At 41.6% G+C, this 16,211-nt stretch overlaps 1 protein-coding gene across 6 annotated transcripts in view; it reads right to left on the bottom strand.

Annotated features, from left to right (window-relative positions):
* CACHD1 (cache domain containing 1) overlaps window positions 1-16,211 on the bottom strand; it is a 225,073-nt gene that overhangs the window by 183,214 nt on the left and 25,648 nt on the right. For 2 of the 6 annotated variants that reach the window (XM_021942464.2, XM_031669500.1), the window contains exon 1: window positions 5,975-6,596. The exons of the other annotated variants lie outside the window; for them this stretch is intronic. Coding sequence is in view for 1 of the 2 variants with exons in the window: in XM_031669500.1 (XP_031525360.1) it covers window positions 5,975-5,979 (5 nt within the window). In the remaining variant the exon portion in view is untranslated. Of the gene's footprint in view, window positions 1-5,974; window positions 6,597-16,211 lie in introns of those variants that run through there. 6 annotated transcript variants of the gene reach the window in all.

The following is a 16,211-nucleotide window of genomic DNA, read 5'->3' as shown; positions in this document are numbered from 1 at the left end:
TTACTCCAGTTGGCCTGCAGTAGCCTCTCTCCATTCAAAGTAGAGGAGGAACAGCAGCAAATGTTAAAAGGGGAAGAGCAGAAGTCGAATCATTTGCCCTTGAAACCTAGGGGGCTTCTGCTGCTTCTTTTTTTTTTTTTTTTTTTTGAGACAGAGTCTTACTCTGTCACCCAGGCTGGCGTGCAGTGATGTGATCTCAGCTCATTGCAACCTCTGCCTCCTGCGTTCAAGCCATTCTTGTGCCTCAGCCTCAGCTGGAATTACAGATGTGCACTGCCATGATCGGCTAATTTTTCTATTTTTTGTAGAGACAAGGTTTCACCATGTGGGCTGGGCTGGTCTCAAACTCCTGACCTCAGGGGATCCACCCGCCTTGGCCTCCCAAAGTGCTGGGATTACGGGCTTGAGCCACCATGCCCAGCCCTGCTTGCTTTTTCAGTGACCGTCAGGCAGGTCCCTCAGTTTCTAAGATCTAGAAAGTGTGAATAATAATTTCTAACTCGTAGAGTTATGGAAAATAATAACAATCAGTAACTTTATATATAAAACCTTATTAAAAAGTCTTACTATACATGCCAGTGACTATGTCAAATGCTTTATCTCATCTGACTCTCATATCAACACTGTGAGGTGGCCACCATGTTCAGATGAGAAAAGGACACAGTTGATAAGCTGAGAAAGGCCATTTCAAGTTCAAATGAAGGCAATTGTATTCTAGAGCTGGGGTTCATAACCACTTTGCTGCCTAGCTTTCCCAGTTCAAAGTGCTAATTATTGCTTTGTAAATTTGGAGCCAAAGGAAATCCTGGGGTTCACAGGGAATCATTTCCTCGTGGCCAGAGCTAAACACAGATGGAACAGATTGTCTTCTGCAGTAAGACACTCCCCATCATTGTATCGGGAAGAGGCTGAGTGACCACTTGGAGACGTTGGAGACGAAGATGAGCTGGAGAGGGTGGTGAGCTCTACTTCTCTAAGGTTCATTCTAATCTTGCAATTTTATAATTCTTTGTCTGAACTCTAGATTTTCTAATAACCTCTCTCTGGAATCTGATGGTTATTTATTTTCCGAGGCAATTCCTACTCCTTTCTCTGGTCTTTCTTCCACTTCTTTATTTTCTCATGATCCTAGCATGCTATAATGGAAAGAACCAGGGCTGTGAAATATAAAAGCCCTGGATGTGAATGTTCAATCTCCCTTACAATAGTTAATTGATACTTGACAAGGTACTAAGACTTCCTCTCATGAGGATTTCCTCATCTATAAAATAAGAAGTAACATCAAATGAGAAAAAACCAGATTAAGGTACACTGCCTGCTCTACAGCAGAAGTACGATTAGTCTCCTTCATTTGCAAACCTACTACATACCATACTCTATCTGCTTTAATGTCCTATACCTGTAGAGATCTTAGGTACACTAAAAATAAGCACAGTCCAAAATATCTATGATCTAAAAGGCATTTTACCTGCCACATAGATATCAGCAAAAGGAAAATGAACTCTCCACTACAAGGACCAGAACCATTACCAAATCCAGTGGACTTTGACGCTCTAAATCCCAATGTACTCACAGTCATATTAAGCCCATAGATATTCCCCTCATTACAATCTCCAGGAATAACAATTATACATGCCTTGAACTTTCAAGGACCCACAGCACTACAATATGCAACATCTTACTTAAATCATACCACAATCTTGCAAGAGATTTACAGGAGCACTCGGCATGGTCTGCATGTATCTGAATCTTTGTCCCAGTGAGCCAATCTCTCTGGCAATTTCTGGTTTTAGCAATTTAAAAATTGTGCAAACCTGGATAATGACCACCAGAAAAACAAAATAACAAGACAGAAATGAACTTAATCAGAAAAAATGATTTATTAGAAAGACATTAGAAACACAACAAGAGGCAGAAACTTAGTGGTTAGGTAGTTGAGAACATCGCCCAGGAGATCAAGTCACCTAAAGAGCCTTGCTGAAAGGCGACTGTGAATACCTGGCTGTCACTGGACTCTCTTTTTTTCTCCATAACCTTAAAATTATTGGCTGTCCCATTTCTACTGCTGCCTAATGCTCAAAGTCCCAGGTAATAGTCTTTAACGGCCTAGTGTATGTAACATACATACTGACCCAGCTGCCATAGCAGGAGACAGGATCACTTGCCTTCCCCTGTAGCTCCCACCAGCTCCTAGAGCCGAAAGGGTGCAATGATGCAAGTCAGCTGAAACAGCAATAAGTGTCCGAAACTTCACTGAATCTTCATCTTAATGCTGTTGAAGCAATTCTACTTTACCTCCCCATTCCTTTTTTGTGACAAGAGAAGATACTGATTTGCTCAGGTTCACGCAACTGGTCACGTACCAGCACTGAGAATCCACCCCAGGCTCCTGGTTCTTGACTCCCATTAAAATTTTCCTTAAAAAGCAGTTTTAACTAGTACTCTAAGTCACCCTAAATATTGGTTTTATATGAATGTTATAATCTCTCTTCAGTATTCTATCATAAATGTGAAATGTATGTATGTGGGACATGTTCTATCTGGGTTGCCAGTTTTTCAGCATTTAAAAAATATGTTTTTCTGAAAGGTATTATTTCTTCCTAATCCTAAACTGGAAAATCTTAACAGTAATCATGCAAGACAAAATACATCTAAGAGTATTCATTTGAGAATCATTTTCTCTGCTATGTCTTAGATAAATCTCTCCTATTATTAATAAACTGAGAAGGGATGCAAATGTCACAATATTAAAATAGGTATCTAGATTAGGTTTTGAAAAATATCACAAAATCCACCTCACAGTCTTAATTTTGCATTTATATATAATGTTGTAGTGTTTTCCTTCTATCCTTGGAGATTTAACAAAACTTCTCTACTTTAAAAAGCACCCTAGGGCTGATTTCATGGTCAAAGAAAAATAAAGACTTATAAAATTACTGAATAACTTGAGCGTTTTACCCTAAGATCCTTTTCCTTCCTACTGTTTTTTTAAGCCAAGAAAGACAAATGAACTATAAAGCTGTTCATCTTTAGTTGATTCAAATACACCTTTTTAATAACAAGTGGCTGAAGCCAAAGAAAGGATTAAAGATGGTGCTCTTTCATCAATTCCTTATTACGGCCTGGGATTTACTTTGCAATTAGTCCCTCCTGGGCAGAGCCAAAGCCCAGTGAACTTGTTATTACCAAGTCTGGAGATCTCTACAAAATGAAAACTCCACACTTGCTACAAGGGGCGGGTACCACAGGCATGAAAGGTGCCAAGGTAGAGGGAGTTATAGGGCCTTTTGCTAATGACAGTTCAAAGAGATGAGCAGCCCCAACCCTCAGAAATAAAAGCAGAGAGGATTTTTCATCCATACTCACAGTTAGGAACAAGGTAACAGACAGAAAGAGTATGAACTTCATTAAATTTTCAGTCCTGTTGCCCTATTGCTTTTTCTCTTATAATTAGCAATAAAAGCCTTAAAGGGAAAAAAAAAAATTCCCTTTGTGCTTGTCTTCTGGGCAGCTAAGATGAGGGGAGTAGCAGCCAATCACAGAAAGAGGAGAATCCTGGGGTGGGGAATGGCAGGAGACACCAAAGAAAAGAAAATGCCTGGGAGCCCTGGGTCTTTTTCAAGGATAAAAAGATGAACTAGGGAGGCAACTTATCCAGACTGCAGAAGTTGTCTTGGGCTTCAGAGTAATAAACAGCCTGCGGCGGTAAACCAGTGTCAGACCTGGGAGTGTCTTAACAGAAGACTGAGTATGGTTCTCTAAATGCGGTACATCTCTATCTTCCTTAGCCCTCTTACTCTCAGGCTTAGTGAGAGAACAACTTAGGGACTGAGGAGGAACATATCTAAGGGTAGCAGGTGTTTAACATCAATCACTGAAAGAAGTTTTCCAGGACAGACCCAACTCATATGTGCTTTGCCTGGCAGGTCTGTTTCATGTAAGGTAGGCATGATTATCCCCATTTTACACATGAGGAAATTGAGGTTTAGACAGATATATTTGTGAATCTAAGGTCACACACACACAAAAAGACCATATGCTCTCATAGCCTCTGCTAAATCCAGTGCTATTTCTTCCACCAGAAGCTCTCACCCACCTTCACACTAGCATTTGTGTAGTGCTTTACACTTAATTCAAGAACACCTCTCCAGGCATTCTCATGTAATTCCTATAAAAGCACATCAGGAAGGTGATATGGTTTGGATTTGTGTCCCCGCCCAAATCTCATGTAGAACTGTAAATCTCAATGTTGGAAGAGGGAGGGGCCTGGTGGGAAGTGATTGGATCATGGGGGTGGATTTCCCCCTTGCTGTTCTCATGATAATGCCTGAGTTCTCACAAATTCTTGTTGTTTAAAAGCGTGTAGCACCTCCCCCTTCTCTCTCTTGTCCTCCTGCTCTGGCCATGTGAAGACGTACCTGCTTTGCCCCTCGCCTTCCACCATGGTTTTAAGTTTCCTGAGGCCTCCTCAGCCATGTTTTCTGTACAGCCCATGAAACCCTGAGCCAATTAAACCACTTTTCTTTATAAATTACCCAGTGTCAGATATTTCTTTACAGCAGTGTGAGAATGGACTAATACAGGAGATGAGATACATTCATTTTTCTACTTTAAGATTTAAAGATGAGGACATAGAGGCCCCAACTTTAAATTATTTGCCCAGGCAACATACTGGTGGTTTGAACTCAAGTCTTCTGACCCCTAAAGGTGTATTTTTTCTGCTAAATATCACATTTTTGACAAATCAAAAAGAAGCTATTTTCTGTCTGGAGCTGAATTTCCATTCTCACTCTCAGCTCCTGAAAGCTTATTCTTACTTTTGAGTTTCCACATTCTCTATCTCCTGGACTGTCTGCGGATTCCTACTCCAATTCTCCCATTTTCCTGCCCCTGCTTCTTCCGCAGAGGCTTTAGAGCCCATGCTCCACATCTACCTATGCAAGACGTTTTTCCACCCCAGAAAGTAAGATAACAACAACATCAATGAAAGTAAAAACATCGCCTTTCATCTCAACATTAACCAGGCAGCTCACTAGCTCAACTCAATTGGCATATGCTGTGGTCTCAACTGTGGCCTCGAACTCAAGGACAAAGCAAAGATGGGTAGGGCAGTCCCTGACCCCACGGAATGTATAACATAGTGGGCCAGGCAGAAGTGATACAACTAACTATAATGCAAGACTCCAGTAAGTAGTACCATCGAGGCACGAAAAGTAGAGTAAAAGGAACCCTTTCTAGCTGGGAGAAATGAGGGGAGGTTCTGTGGAGGTAGCTATGATCCTAAAGTCAGTGTCCTGGTCCTATCCTAACACATCAAGAACAACCTTCAAAGCATGATGTGTGAAATACATACTAATTTACAAGTCATGAACTTCCAAGGCCTTTTTCCTTGGGACCTCAAAATATTCACATCTCACAAGAGATGACAGAGTTTACTATTAATCTCATTTTATAGGTAAGTTGAAATTCTTACCTAACAAGTCACAAAAAGAACTGAAAAGCAAATTCAGCTCCTATCTACCAAAGGTTTTCAATGACTTTACAACTACAGGTTCCTAGCTGTTCCAAAAAAACATGCTCTAATGGGGGAGCTACTTGAACAAAGAACAGGCAATTTGATGTATTATACAGAAAAACGCAGTGAAAATACCAAACAGCTTTAACCGTATTTAAAACAATTTTCTAGGTACTCTTTGAACATCTTCTCTAAACTATCACCGTGAGTACTGGGCAAGAACAAAACCATGACACAAGATACACCAGATACCTTTCATAAGAGTAACCTCCTCTGAATCTTTCTTGACACATTCACTTCACTCCAACTAGGAAAAAAAACCACGCACTTTCTCTCAGTATACCCACTACAACCTGCCTGATTTTGACTCCTAGCTCTGCTGTCATGAGCATGTAGCTCTGAGTCATTTAATCTCTGTCCCTCCATAACCCTCCTCTGCATTAAAATAACAGTACTTACCTCATTGGTGGTTGGGAAGATCAAACAAAGTAATACACATAAACTGTTTGGAACACTGCCAGACACCTAGAGAGCATTAATAGGTCGTCGTTGGGTGTGGTGGTGAGGATTACACAAGCTAATGCAGGAAGAAGTATTTAGCACTTAGCAAGTGCTCAACCAATGATGGTTCTATCACCTGTCTGCATCCCTGAAGAACTTTGGCCTCTCTGAATTTTTTATTTCTAGAGCCCAGCAAAACGCCAAGCACAGCGGCAGTGCTTATTAAAAGTTCAATGAATGTGTGGCAGGTGTAAGTCCAGTCTGACACGTGAAGTCCATCGGCAGCTCCTGGTCAGCCTTGCTCGCACCTGGCATTTAAGAAGGCGTGCAGACTGCAATGACAGGGCAGTGCCTCCACACACCATCGGATTGTGCGTGGGGCTACCATTTCAACCTTGGTTGAAAAGAACAAAATGCAGGCAGGTAGAAGTGGAAGGGATGTGGAGGTGGCGACCCGGGGTTTGCAGGGCAAGAGGAGCTGAAGGGGCAGGCAAGGTGTCGGCGTGGAAGACAAAGGGAAGAACGGCGAGGGGAGAGACAAGCTGGCGGCCAGGGACGAAGAGGAGGACCCGGTGGGGCGGGGCCAGGCGCGAGGCGGGGGAACAAAGAGCCGCCTCGCGGGCCGCGGGGTCCTGGAGGCCGGCAGGAGGGTCAGGGAGAAGGCTGGCCCGGGAGGAAGGGCGCCGGGAAGACGGGGCGGGGCGCGGCCAAGAGCGGGAGGGGCGGCGGGGTCCAGGGGGGAAGGTTGGGCGTGGATGGGGTGCGCCCAGGGAGGGGGAAGGGGTGAGGGTGTCAGGGTTCGCCCAGAGAGAAGGAGGATCGGCGGGGTAGGGTAGGGTGGGCCCAGGAAAGGGGAGAAGTGGCGGGGTGGGGTGTGCCCCAGAGGAGGGGGCGGGGCGCGGCCCGGGGGCGGGGAGGTCCGGTCTGGCTACAGCGATTTTATGCACCTAATCAGGCCCCTGAGCTGAGCGCCTTCGCCGAGCCGCTCTCCGAGGCCCAGGAAAGCCCGTAGCCTCCAAGGGTACAGCAGGAGGAATGTCCCCTCCTCTCCCCTCCCTTCCAGACCTCGCAGCATAGTCATAGTTGCAAGATGAGCAATAAGGAGACAGCCACCCTGACAGTAATGCCTGTGGCTCCCGGGGCTGAGCAGGTACCAGTACGGGGGCTCCCCAGTGGCTCTTGACTGCCCTGTGTATCTTGTTCCTTTCCATCTGCACTGGGGCTGGTGGCCTTGGGAAAACAAAAGCAGTTCCTGCACGGTCATCCAGAGCTTAAAACTGGGTGGTGGTTTTAATAAAAAGTTACCTCTAGTTTCACACCAAGTGAGATGCCAGTTTAGAAGAAATCTGAACTACATTCAGAAAAGAAATGTTCTTCTGGGTGAGGAAGAAAAAAAGTTCTTTCCAGAAAAAAGTTTGGAAATCTTGGCTTCAAAGACTGCTGTTATCAATATCAAAATATCAATTCATGGAAATGAAACTATAAAAATAAACTATCACCATTTCTTGAACAGCCACTCTGTGCTCCTGGTGTACATCCTCGCACCTTGTCTTCACAATCCATTCAAACATCTGATCAGTGTCTCAATCAGATAGGCATAGCGCTACACTGCGGGCTTTGTAAAACGGTTGGAGAGAGGTCCCAGGCCTCACAGAACTTGCCATCCACCTCAAAGTAGGTACAATTTGCAAAGGAGGGGATTTACAACGGGTACATTGCCCATGAGTATCTCCAGGTCAGTATATCTTTCCATTATACCATAGTGGAAGATATATTTATTTATATCTTCCTAAATATAGTAGAATTTCAGTCTTAACATCTGTTTCTACTCCCTTGCTTAGGAAAGCAAAATGAAACCAAGCAGAGGTACCTATATACAAAATGAAAGAATTAAACCCAACAGGTAAATCCAACTAATGGAAAACTGACGATAGAATTCTGGTACACCCAAAAGAGAAAGGTCGAGACTTGCTAGAAAAGTCATTAAGTCAAAGACCGTGTTCCTCAAGAAACAGTTCTAATGTATGCCATTAAGTTCCAGTGATTAAATGTGTCACATTTAAGTAAAAAAGTGTCTTCTCCTTTTAAGACATTTTCAGCAGCTGGGTGCGATGGCTCACGCCTGTAATCCCAGCACTTTGGGAAGACAAGGCAGGCGGGATGGTTTGAGCTCAGGAGTTTGAGATCAGCCTGGGCAGCAAGGCAAAACCCCATGTCTACAAAAAAAATACAAAAATTAGCCAGGCATGGTAGCACACACCAGTAGTCCTAGCTACTTGGGAGTCTGAGGTGGGAGGATCGCTAGAGCCCAGGAGGTGGGGGTTACAGTGAGCTATGATTGCACCACTGCACTCCAGCCTTGGTGACAGAGACCCTGTCTCAAAAAAATAAAAATATTTTCACCTTTGCACGTGTATCTCCATTGTGCCCATCAGGGTTACCTTTATGTTAGAAGAGGTCAGTGCTTGTCCTACATTTCCAAAGTAGGCAGAACAACAAGAGCTATTATATAAGGACTATCCCCAACCTCTTCACTTACAAAAGAAAGGGAAACAGCGTCACAGGCTAGCAAGGCCTGGAATTGAGCCCAAAACAATGATCTCCCCAATAGTATACTGGAAGTTTTACCCATTAGTCTAACAAACCCCTGGCTTATTCACATTTAATTCTCTAAAGAAGCTCTACAAAATATAAACAATTGGAACCTACATTTATGTATGTATGGGGGGACTCATCAGTAAAAACACTTCTAACTGTATGCCTCAAATTGTTTAACATGAGTTAAACAAAACTTTTTCATCCTTCTAACAAAACTCTTCAGGTCTACCCACCATGCTACACAGTGACACATCTGAAAATGTTGACTGAAAAAGTAATCTAGCAAGTACTCTCTTTATTCACATGTAAGAATTCATCTTAAAAATATGAAATCATACTTTGTATGAACAAAGATGATACAAAGGCATCACTTAGTATCTTGGCTCTGGAAATTTTTGGAGGTGTTTTTTTTTTTTTTTTTGCTTTTCCACATAAATATATTCTGTATTTTCTCTAAAGTAAACCAGTGCTTTGACAGATTTTAGATTTTTCCCCTTCACTAAAGGCATTATTCAATTTCAATGTCCTTGGAGTGTTTTATCTGGGGATTAGACAACTGTACCAAAACACAGCTGTTCCAGTTTTTTCTCCTTTATTTTTCACATTAAAAAACTCCCACTATCAGGCAGTCCAATTAGTTACTCACTATCAAAAGCCGGCTTTGGTCTTTCATCTTCTGGAAAACTGGATCCAAGTGACAGGGTGTCATGGAAACTGTATCTTGGGTCATTTCCTGTTTCAATTGTTTAACCACAAAAAAAAGTTCGGCTCTATCAGATGGAAATTAATGAATACTTGCTGTTGCCTTTTGAAGAGCATGCAACTAAATAAAAAAAGTAATTATCCATTTTGACCAAGTTTTTCCAGCAACACCAGGGAATACAGGGAGATCAATGCACCCAAAATAGGAAAAGAAAAATACTTTGATGCAATGAACCAAAGCTTCTTTTCCGTTCAGTTTCCATAATTCAGTGGTCAGTTTTAAGGCTGCCACTTGGGTTTGGGAAATGTAACTACAGGTTAAGTGGTTTTAATTGCAGTTAACTTTATTCATACTCTTCTACTTACCACAAATTTTCAACCACTGCTCACCTACTTCACCTAAATTTTGACATTAATTAGACAGAGTTGGTATTTTCCTTTTTAACCTGAAATTCCCCCAGCATAAGAGAATGTGCAATAGAAACAAAAATTGTAATCTAAAAATATTTTATGCTGCACCTATTATCTGAAAACAACACACATGCATATGCGCGCACACACACACACATGCATGCACACACACATACACACACACACACACACACACACAGAAGGACAAGTAGAGTTTAAAGCCTACAAGCAATACCAGGCAGGCACATGTGTTTTTTAGGAAATGAAGTCCTGGCTGGAATTCAGTAATAATGAGCCCCTTAGTGATCTAATGTACACCAGTGTACATTATGGATGGAAACAAGAGTGCCAGACAGGACAATGGGGAACTCAAACAGTGTTTAATATGTTTCAGCTCTGTCTAAATAACTGTTGGCAAAAAATGTGGAAGCAATACAACAAATCAATTTTAGGGCTCAGGAGGATTTGCTCAAATAAGACAGCTATGAAGTATACATTACAGGAGAAGTTCACAGCTCCATTGTGGGAAAGGCATCTACTTCCAATATTTTCTGTCCTGTTTAAGTTGTTGTATGTCTTCTCTATTCAAAACAAGGAAAAATCTCTGTTGCTTCTTTTCCTTAGCCTTTGAAAACAACAACTTGGAAAACATCCAAAAACAATTAACCTTAAATATTATGTAAAGTAAAGCTAAGTCTTCTATCATATCCAACTTGCTGTTGGGGAATTTTTTTTTTTTAATTGTACTTTAAGTTCTAGGGTACATGTGCACAACGTGCAGGTTTGTTACATATGTATACATGTGCCATGTTGGTGTGCTGCACCCATTAACTCGTCATTTACATTAGGTATATCTCCTAATGCTATCCCTCCCCCCTCCCCCAACCTCACAGGGAATGTCACACACGGGGCCTGTTGGGGAATTTCTATCGAGAAGAAAGTGAAGGGGGAAAAAAGAACACCTTTCAGTAATGACACCTGAGTTCTAGACCTTTCACCTATCATTTAGTTACTCTGTTTATTTAATAGGTGCCAGCAAAGAAGCATCTAGGCCAGGCTTAAATCTACACATAAGCCCCTAAAATATCAACTGTGTTGTATTCAAAGTGAGATGGAGCTGATGATTTTCAAGTGGAAGTCACTTCCATTTCTTTTTCATCAGCCTTGGAAGAAAGTGGAATAGCCATCCTTCTACACCTTGCAGGGAGAAAGTCCCTAATTTGGGAGAAAGGTACTGGTAAGTAATATTTCCAGGTGTTTGTATTACACTTACTATGGTTTGGTATTCTTGTGCACAAATACACCAGAAGTCGAAGTAATTTCACCAGAAGCAGTTTTTGCCAGAAGTAGATGTAATTTCTAGAAACTGTTCAGATAGTATTTTCTTACAGAAAAAGTAGTTGAACTATGAAATTAACTGCTGAAGGCATCAACACAAAAAGGCATAAATCAGTTCAAAGAGGTGAACGTAGACTAAAATAAATCCAAGAATACAGCTGCCAATCTGACTGGAAGGCCTCTGGTCATGATGAGTGAAGTTGGTTTTATCCCAAGAGAAATGATACATAAAATAAAGATAGAGCTGGTAGAGCGAGAGGTTGTGAACTCCAAGAGAGGCAAGAAATACAGTCAGTGCATCAAAATCACTTTATTATTCTGGCTATAACTATTTTTCTTTTCACTTATTTCCTAGAAAATATAATGGTAGTAAGTTTGTTGCACTTTCCTCTTAATTTCTTCTTTATTTATTAAAATGCAGGAGGAAGGAATAGAGAATCTTTATTTGCAAGAAGTAGCTTAATTATATAAGAATTATAATAAACTCTTACTATCTGCATAGCAATAAGTTAAAATAGGTTAATTTTTTTTCTCTCTCTCTCTCTCTTTTTTTTTTTTTTTTGAGACAGAGTCTCCCTCTGTCACCCAGCTGGAGTGCAATGGCGTAATCCCGGCTCACTGCGACCTCCGCCTCATAGATTCAAGCAATTCTCCTGCCTCAGCCTCCCAAGTAGCTGGGATTATAGGCACTCGCCACCAGGCACAGCTACTTTTTTGTATTTTTAGTAGAGACGGGGTTTCACCATGTTGGCCAAGCTGGTCTCGAACTCCTGACCTCAGGTGATCCACCCATTTTGGACTCTCAAAGTGCTGGGATTACAGGCGTGAGCCACAGCGCCCAGCCTCTTTTTTTCTTTTTTTTCTCTTTTTCAAGAGACAAGGTCTTGCTGTGTTGCCCAAACTGGTCTCAAACTCTTGGCTTTAAGGGATCCTCCCGCCTTGACTTCTCTAAGTGCTGGGATTACAGACATGAGCCACTGAGCCTGGCCGCAGTAGGTTAATTCTTATAATTTGTGTATGAACTTCAATACTGGATTTTATGAAAGTTCTATTCTGGGTTTCATTTGTTTTGTTTGCAAGCCCAATCAAGGATACTACTTAGAACAAAGATATTTATTAGGCATGTAAGAAATGGGAAAGTTCTTCAAAGATTATAAAAAGGTATTCTTTTTTTGCAACACCAAAAACTTCATTCCCAACAGGCACATATGTTGAAGACACAAGGCCAAACACTACTGGCCAATGAAAAGCATACCACTGTGAAACAGATATGTGTACGCTGCCTCCTGGAATTCTCAAGTGCTCTCCCATAGACTCCAGCCCTCTTGCAGGTAGGTGGAGTCATGTGACCAGTCATGGCCAATGGGTTGATCAGAAGTAACCTGTGTCATTACCCAGCCAAAGCCTACACGAATGAGGGTGAGCTCTTCATGCCTCTTTTGCCCTCTTGATACAAAGCTGAAAGTCACAGTTTGAGATGTTAACATCTCAAGATAGAAGAAGGCCACATCAATTCTTAGAAGACGTATTAAACAGAAAGATGTGTAGAATCACTGAGATAATAAGGATTCGTTTGTTACCACAGCCTATCCTCAGCCAGGTGTTCTTAGCTTCTTCTGTTTCACACGGCTCAGGGACAGGGCAGTGAAGTATGAGAATCTCCAAGAATCATATGTTTAAATGCATAAAACACACAAGATTGTAAAGAACACTCGCTATAATTTTTTAAAGCTGTAACATAGTAATATGTGCTTCTTTATTAATATATTAACAACATCTCTAACGATGGGTATAACAACTACTGTAATTTCAAAGTAGTGAAGATTATGCCATTTCAAGTTATCTGTAGAAATCTACAATTATATATGAAATATTTGTTTCTGTGATAAAGTTCTCCATGTGCTGCTAATACCGTTAGGATCTGTTGTCTACAATGTCATGGAAAGAAATGATTGATTTTAGTTAGAGGTTTGTATTGTAATTTTTTTCCTCATCAAGTTCCTGGACTCCTTGAATTCTGTGGAGCCCAGAATAAGAACCTCTGAGTTTTACCATCTCCTAATACAATCATACTCTAACTTATCAGGCAAAAGTTCTACTGAGCTCCCTAGGGTTGCATGTTTTGCAATGTGTGTGGCAGATTCCATTCCGGCCTGTCTTCTGCCACTGAGTTTCAGTCACTGATTCTGTGTACCTGCAAACAGTTTTGAATATGACTGCAATGAACTAAGGAAGAATATTGTTCCAGTTGCTAGAATCCAATTTTATGGAGGCTTAGGTGCCTTTAAGGCAATGGTCAAGAAAACTGATAAGAATCAGCCCATAAGGGGCTGGTCAAGTCCTCTAACATGATAAACATCATCCAGTCTGGTAAAAACAACCAACAGTTGTACAAAATGCTGCTGGTAAAACACTGTGTCCAGAGGCTTGTCATGACTTCAAGAAACATCAAGATACCTGGAGATTGCTGATACAAGATGCTGGAGCTGCTGTATCAGAATGCTGTCCAGTTCGCAGCTGGTCAGCACTACTTCAAGAATGTATACCCCAAACTAACAGGGAAATCAGTTCTATTTAATAAATCTAGGAAAGCTGGCTACAGCAAGGCTGAAATAATTCATACTTTAGATGTTTCTCCATTCTGCAAGTTGCAAAGAGAGAAATGATCAATGTACTTTAAGCACACGATTATTGCACTTTCTTTCTGGTTATTTCTCCAGGGGAAACCGCCAAATTAGCCCAGCAAGGTAGCAGACAGCAAGAATAGGAGACAGAGTAGACAACTGAGTTGTAGATGTCAGTCCTGATAGGGAGACAAGAGATCAGAATATCAAGAAGTATTTGAAATTAAGACTCTGCATGCAAAACTTGAAAACCAAGAAGTTGGGGCCTGAGACTCAATCTTGTTTCACGTTTCAAATACTGAGAGATGCTATAGTGTGGTAGAAGTGCCACTGGATCAAGGAAACTGAGCTTTTCATCTAGGCCCCATCACCAGTTATTTCAGCAAACATAGGCAAGAAGCCACATTGCTCTGAGCTTCAGATTCCCCGTCTATAAGGAAATTAGCCTTGAAGGCACCTCCCCGCACAAAAGTAAAGATACAGTAAACTTTAAAAATCTTAGAAATAACGATGATACAAGGAATATAATCCAATACAGTTTCAAACTAAATGTTTTAGAAAACAGAGTATTTCAGTTTTGAATAGTGAAAAAATAAAGAAGAGAAATAAGTAGTTCTCATGTGCTGAACCAGGCACTGTATTTGGTACTGTACATGAGTGATTTTACAAGTTGCATGAGTTAGCATCTATACGCTGTTGTGAGTCCCCTGCGCCTTCTCTCTGGTAGCTCTCTCCGAGCTTTGGTGAACCTCTTGCTTAATTGTCTGTTAGCTCCATGAAGATACGTCACACTGTTTTGTTTTGGGGACAGAGTCTTGCTCTGTCACCCAGACTGGAGTACAGTGGCACGATCTCAGCTCACTGTAACCTCCGCCTCCTGGGTTCAAGGACTCTCCTGTCTCAGCCTCCTGAGTAGCTGGGATTACAGACAGGCACCACCATGCCCAGCTAATTTTTGGTATTTTTAGCACAGACAGGGTTTTGTCATGTTGGCCAGGCTGGTCTTGAACTCCTGACCTCAGGTTTTCCGCCCACCTCGGCCTCCCAAAGTCCTGGGATTACAGGTATAAGCCACCACACCCAGCCTGCCACAGTTTTGTTTGGGGTATAATACCCCACTGTTGGAAGACTATGGAAAGGTTTTCCCGAGAAAGGAGGAATGCCCAAAGGCCTGTCAAAGGGCTTGGGATCTAGTCTGTGCTCACTCTTGGCCCCTGATAAACTCCCTCTGCCCCTTTTTGATATGCTGATGTGTCCTGTTGTTATTTTGATTATACTGCCCTCAGAGGCTGACTCATTTACCAGGAGAACAAGTCAGGGTTTAATGCCTGCTGATTCCTGGCTCTCTCCGGGGTTTTTTTTTTTTTTTTTTTCCTGAACTATTATGACTCCAAAAAGCCACAGTTCTCATAACCATCACATTAATTTCAACAGGTCTTGAAATCTCCTTATTCTTCCTGGTTAAGGGGCTCCTCCATCCTTCCCTACTTTCCTTGCCAACCATTGCTGGCTATAATTAATTGAATGTGAAATTTCAAAACTAGGAAGGACCCTCTTGATTTCCCCCAGCCCACAAGCACAGTAAGCAGATGCAGGACCTGCATCCTTTTCTTTATCAACCCTAAAGCCTCCCAAGGCAGGATGGAAGCACAGAGTAGGGACTAAAAAAAATGTTAACCGAGTGAGTGGATAATCAAAGGATGACCACTGCAAATCAAAACCCTGTAGCATCCTTGGCAGAAAGAAAAAAGCTCTGCCTTCATTTTAGTGTTAGAGGCACTATAAAATTACAGACTATGTCTCTTTCTCACTCTCTTTTTACTGCAAAGCTAATAATCAGTAGCCAATGGGCTAATTCCTCTGCATTTTTTGAAGAAAAAGTAAACATGATTTTTTTTTTAAGGACTAAATTCCCACCCTGCTTTGAAACATAAATCTGAAGACCCCTCGGGTTAAAAATGACAGCTAGACTCCTTTAATCTTGAAAATGTTCTCTCCATGGAAACCTTAAGGACAGGAAACCACTTAGGCAAAGCTTTCTTTTTTCTTTCTTTCTTTTTTTTTTTTTGGTGACAACTTCTAAGGAAAATCTAGGTTTTGAGGAAATTGGGCTTCCATGCGCAAGTGTCCTGTAGGAAGGTAGTCCATGTCATGTGACTTCACTGACCCATAAATCGACCCATAAATAAAGCTTTCCCAGTTTGGCTCAGCTGGAAGAGATTTTACTTACTTCACCTCTCTAACAGATTCTTATTCTCAATTCCCAGTGCACCGTCTCTACTATTAAGTTTCATGTTAGGTAGAACACACTCTAGTTTCACCCAAAGGCTGTGAAGTTTGCAAGCTGTAAGTTTCAAGTAGGATAAGAACCTCAAGTGGGATGCCATTGGCTACAAGACTGGAAAAATTTGAGTCAGCTAATAATCCTAGAAAAACTAGACTGGGAAGGTTGTTTAGTAGATTACAGGAGGAAACTAGCACAGAGAGGCTAAGTGATTAGCTCAAGGCTTCATCATCTTTAT

This window comes from Papio anubis, chromosome 1 (genome assembly GCF_008728515.1).
Source record: "Papio anubis isolate 15944 chromosome 1, Panubis1.0, whole genome shotgun sequence".
NCBI lineage: Eukaryota > Metazoa > Chordata > Mammalia > Primates > Cercopithecidae > Papio > Papio anubis.
The sequence above is the reverse complement of the archived record's forward strand: the minus strand, read 5'-3'. Positions and strand labels throughout refer to the sequence as shown.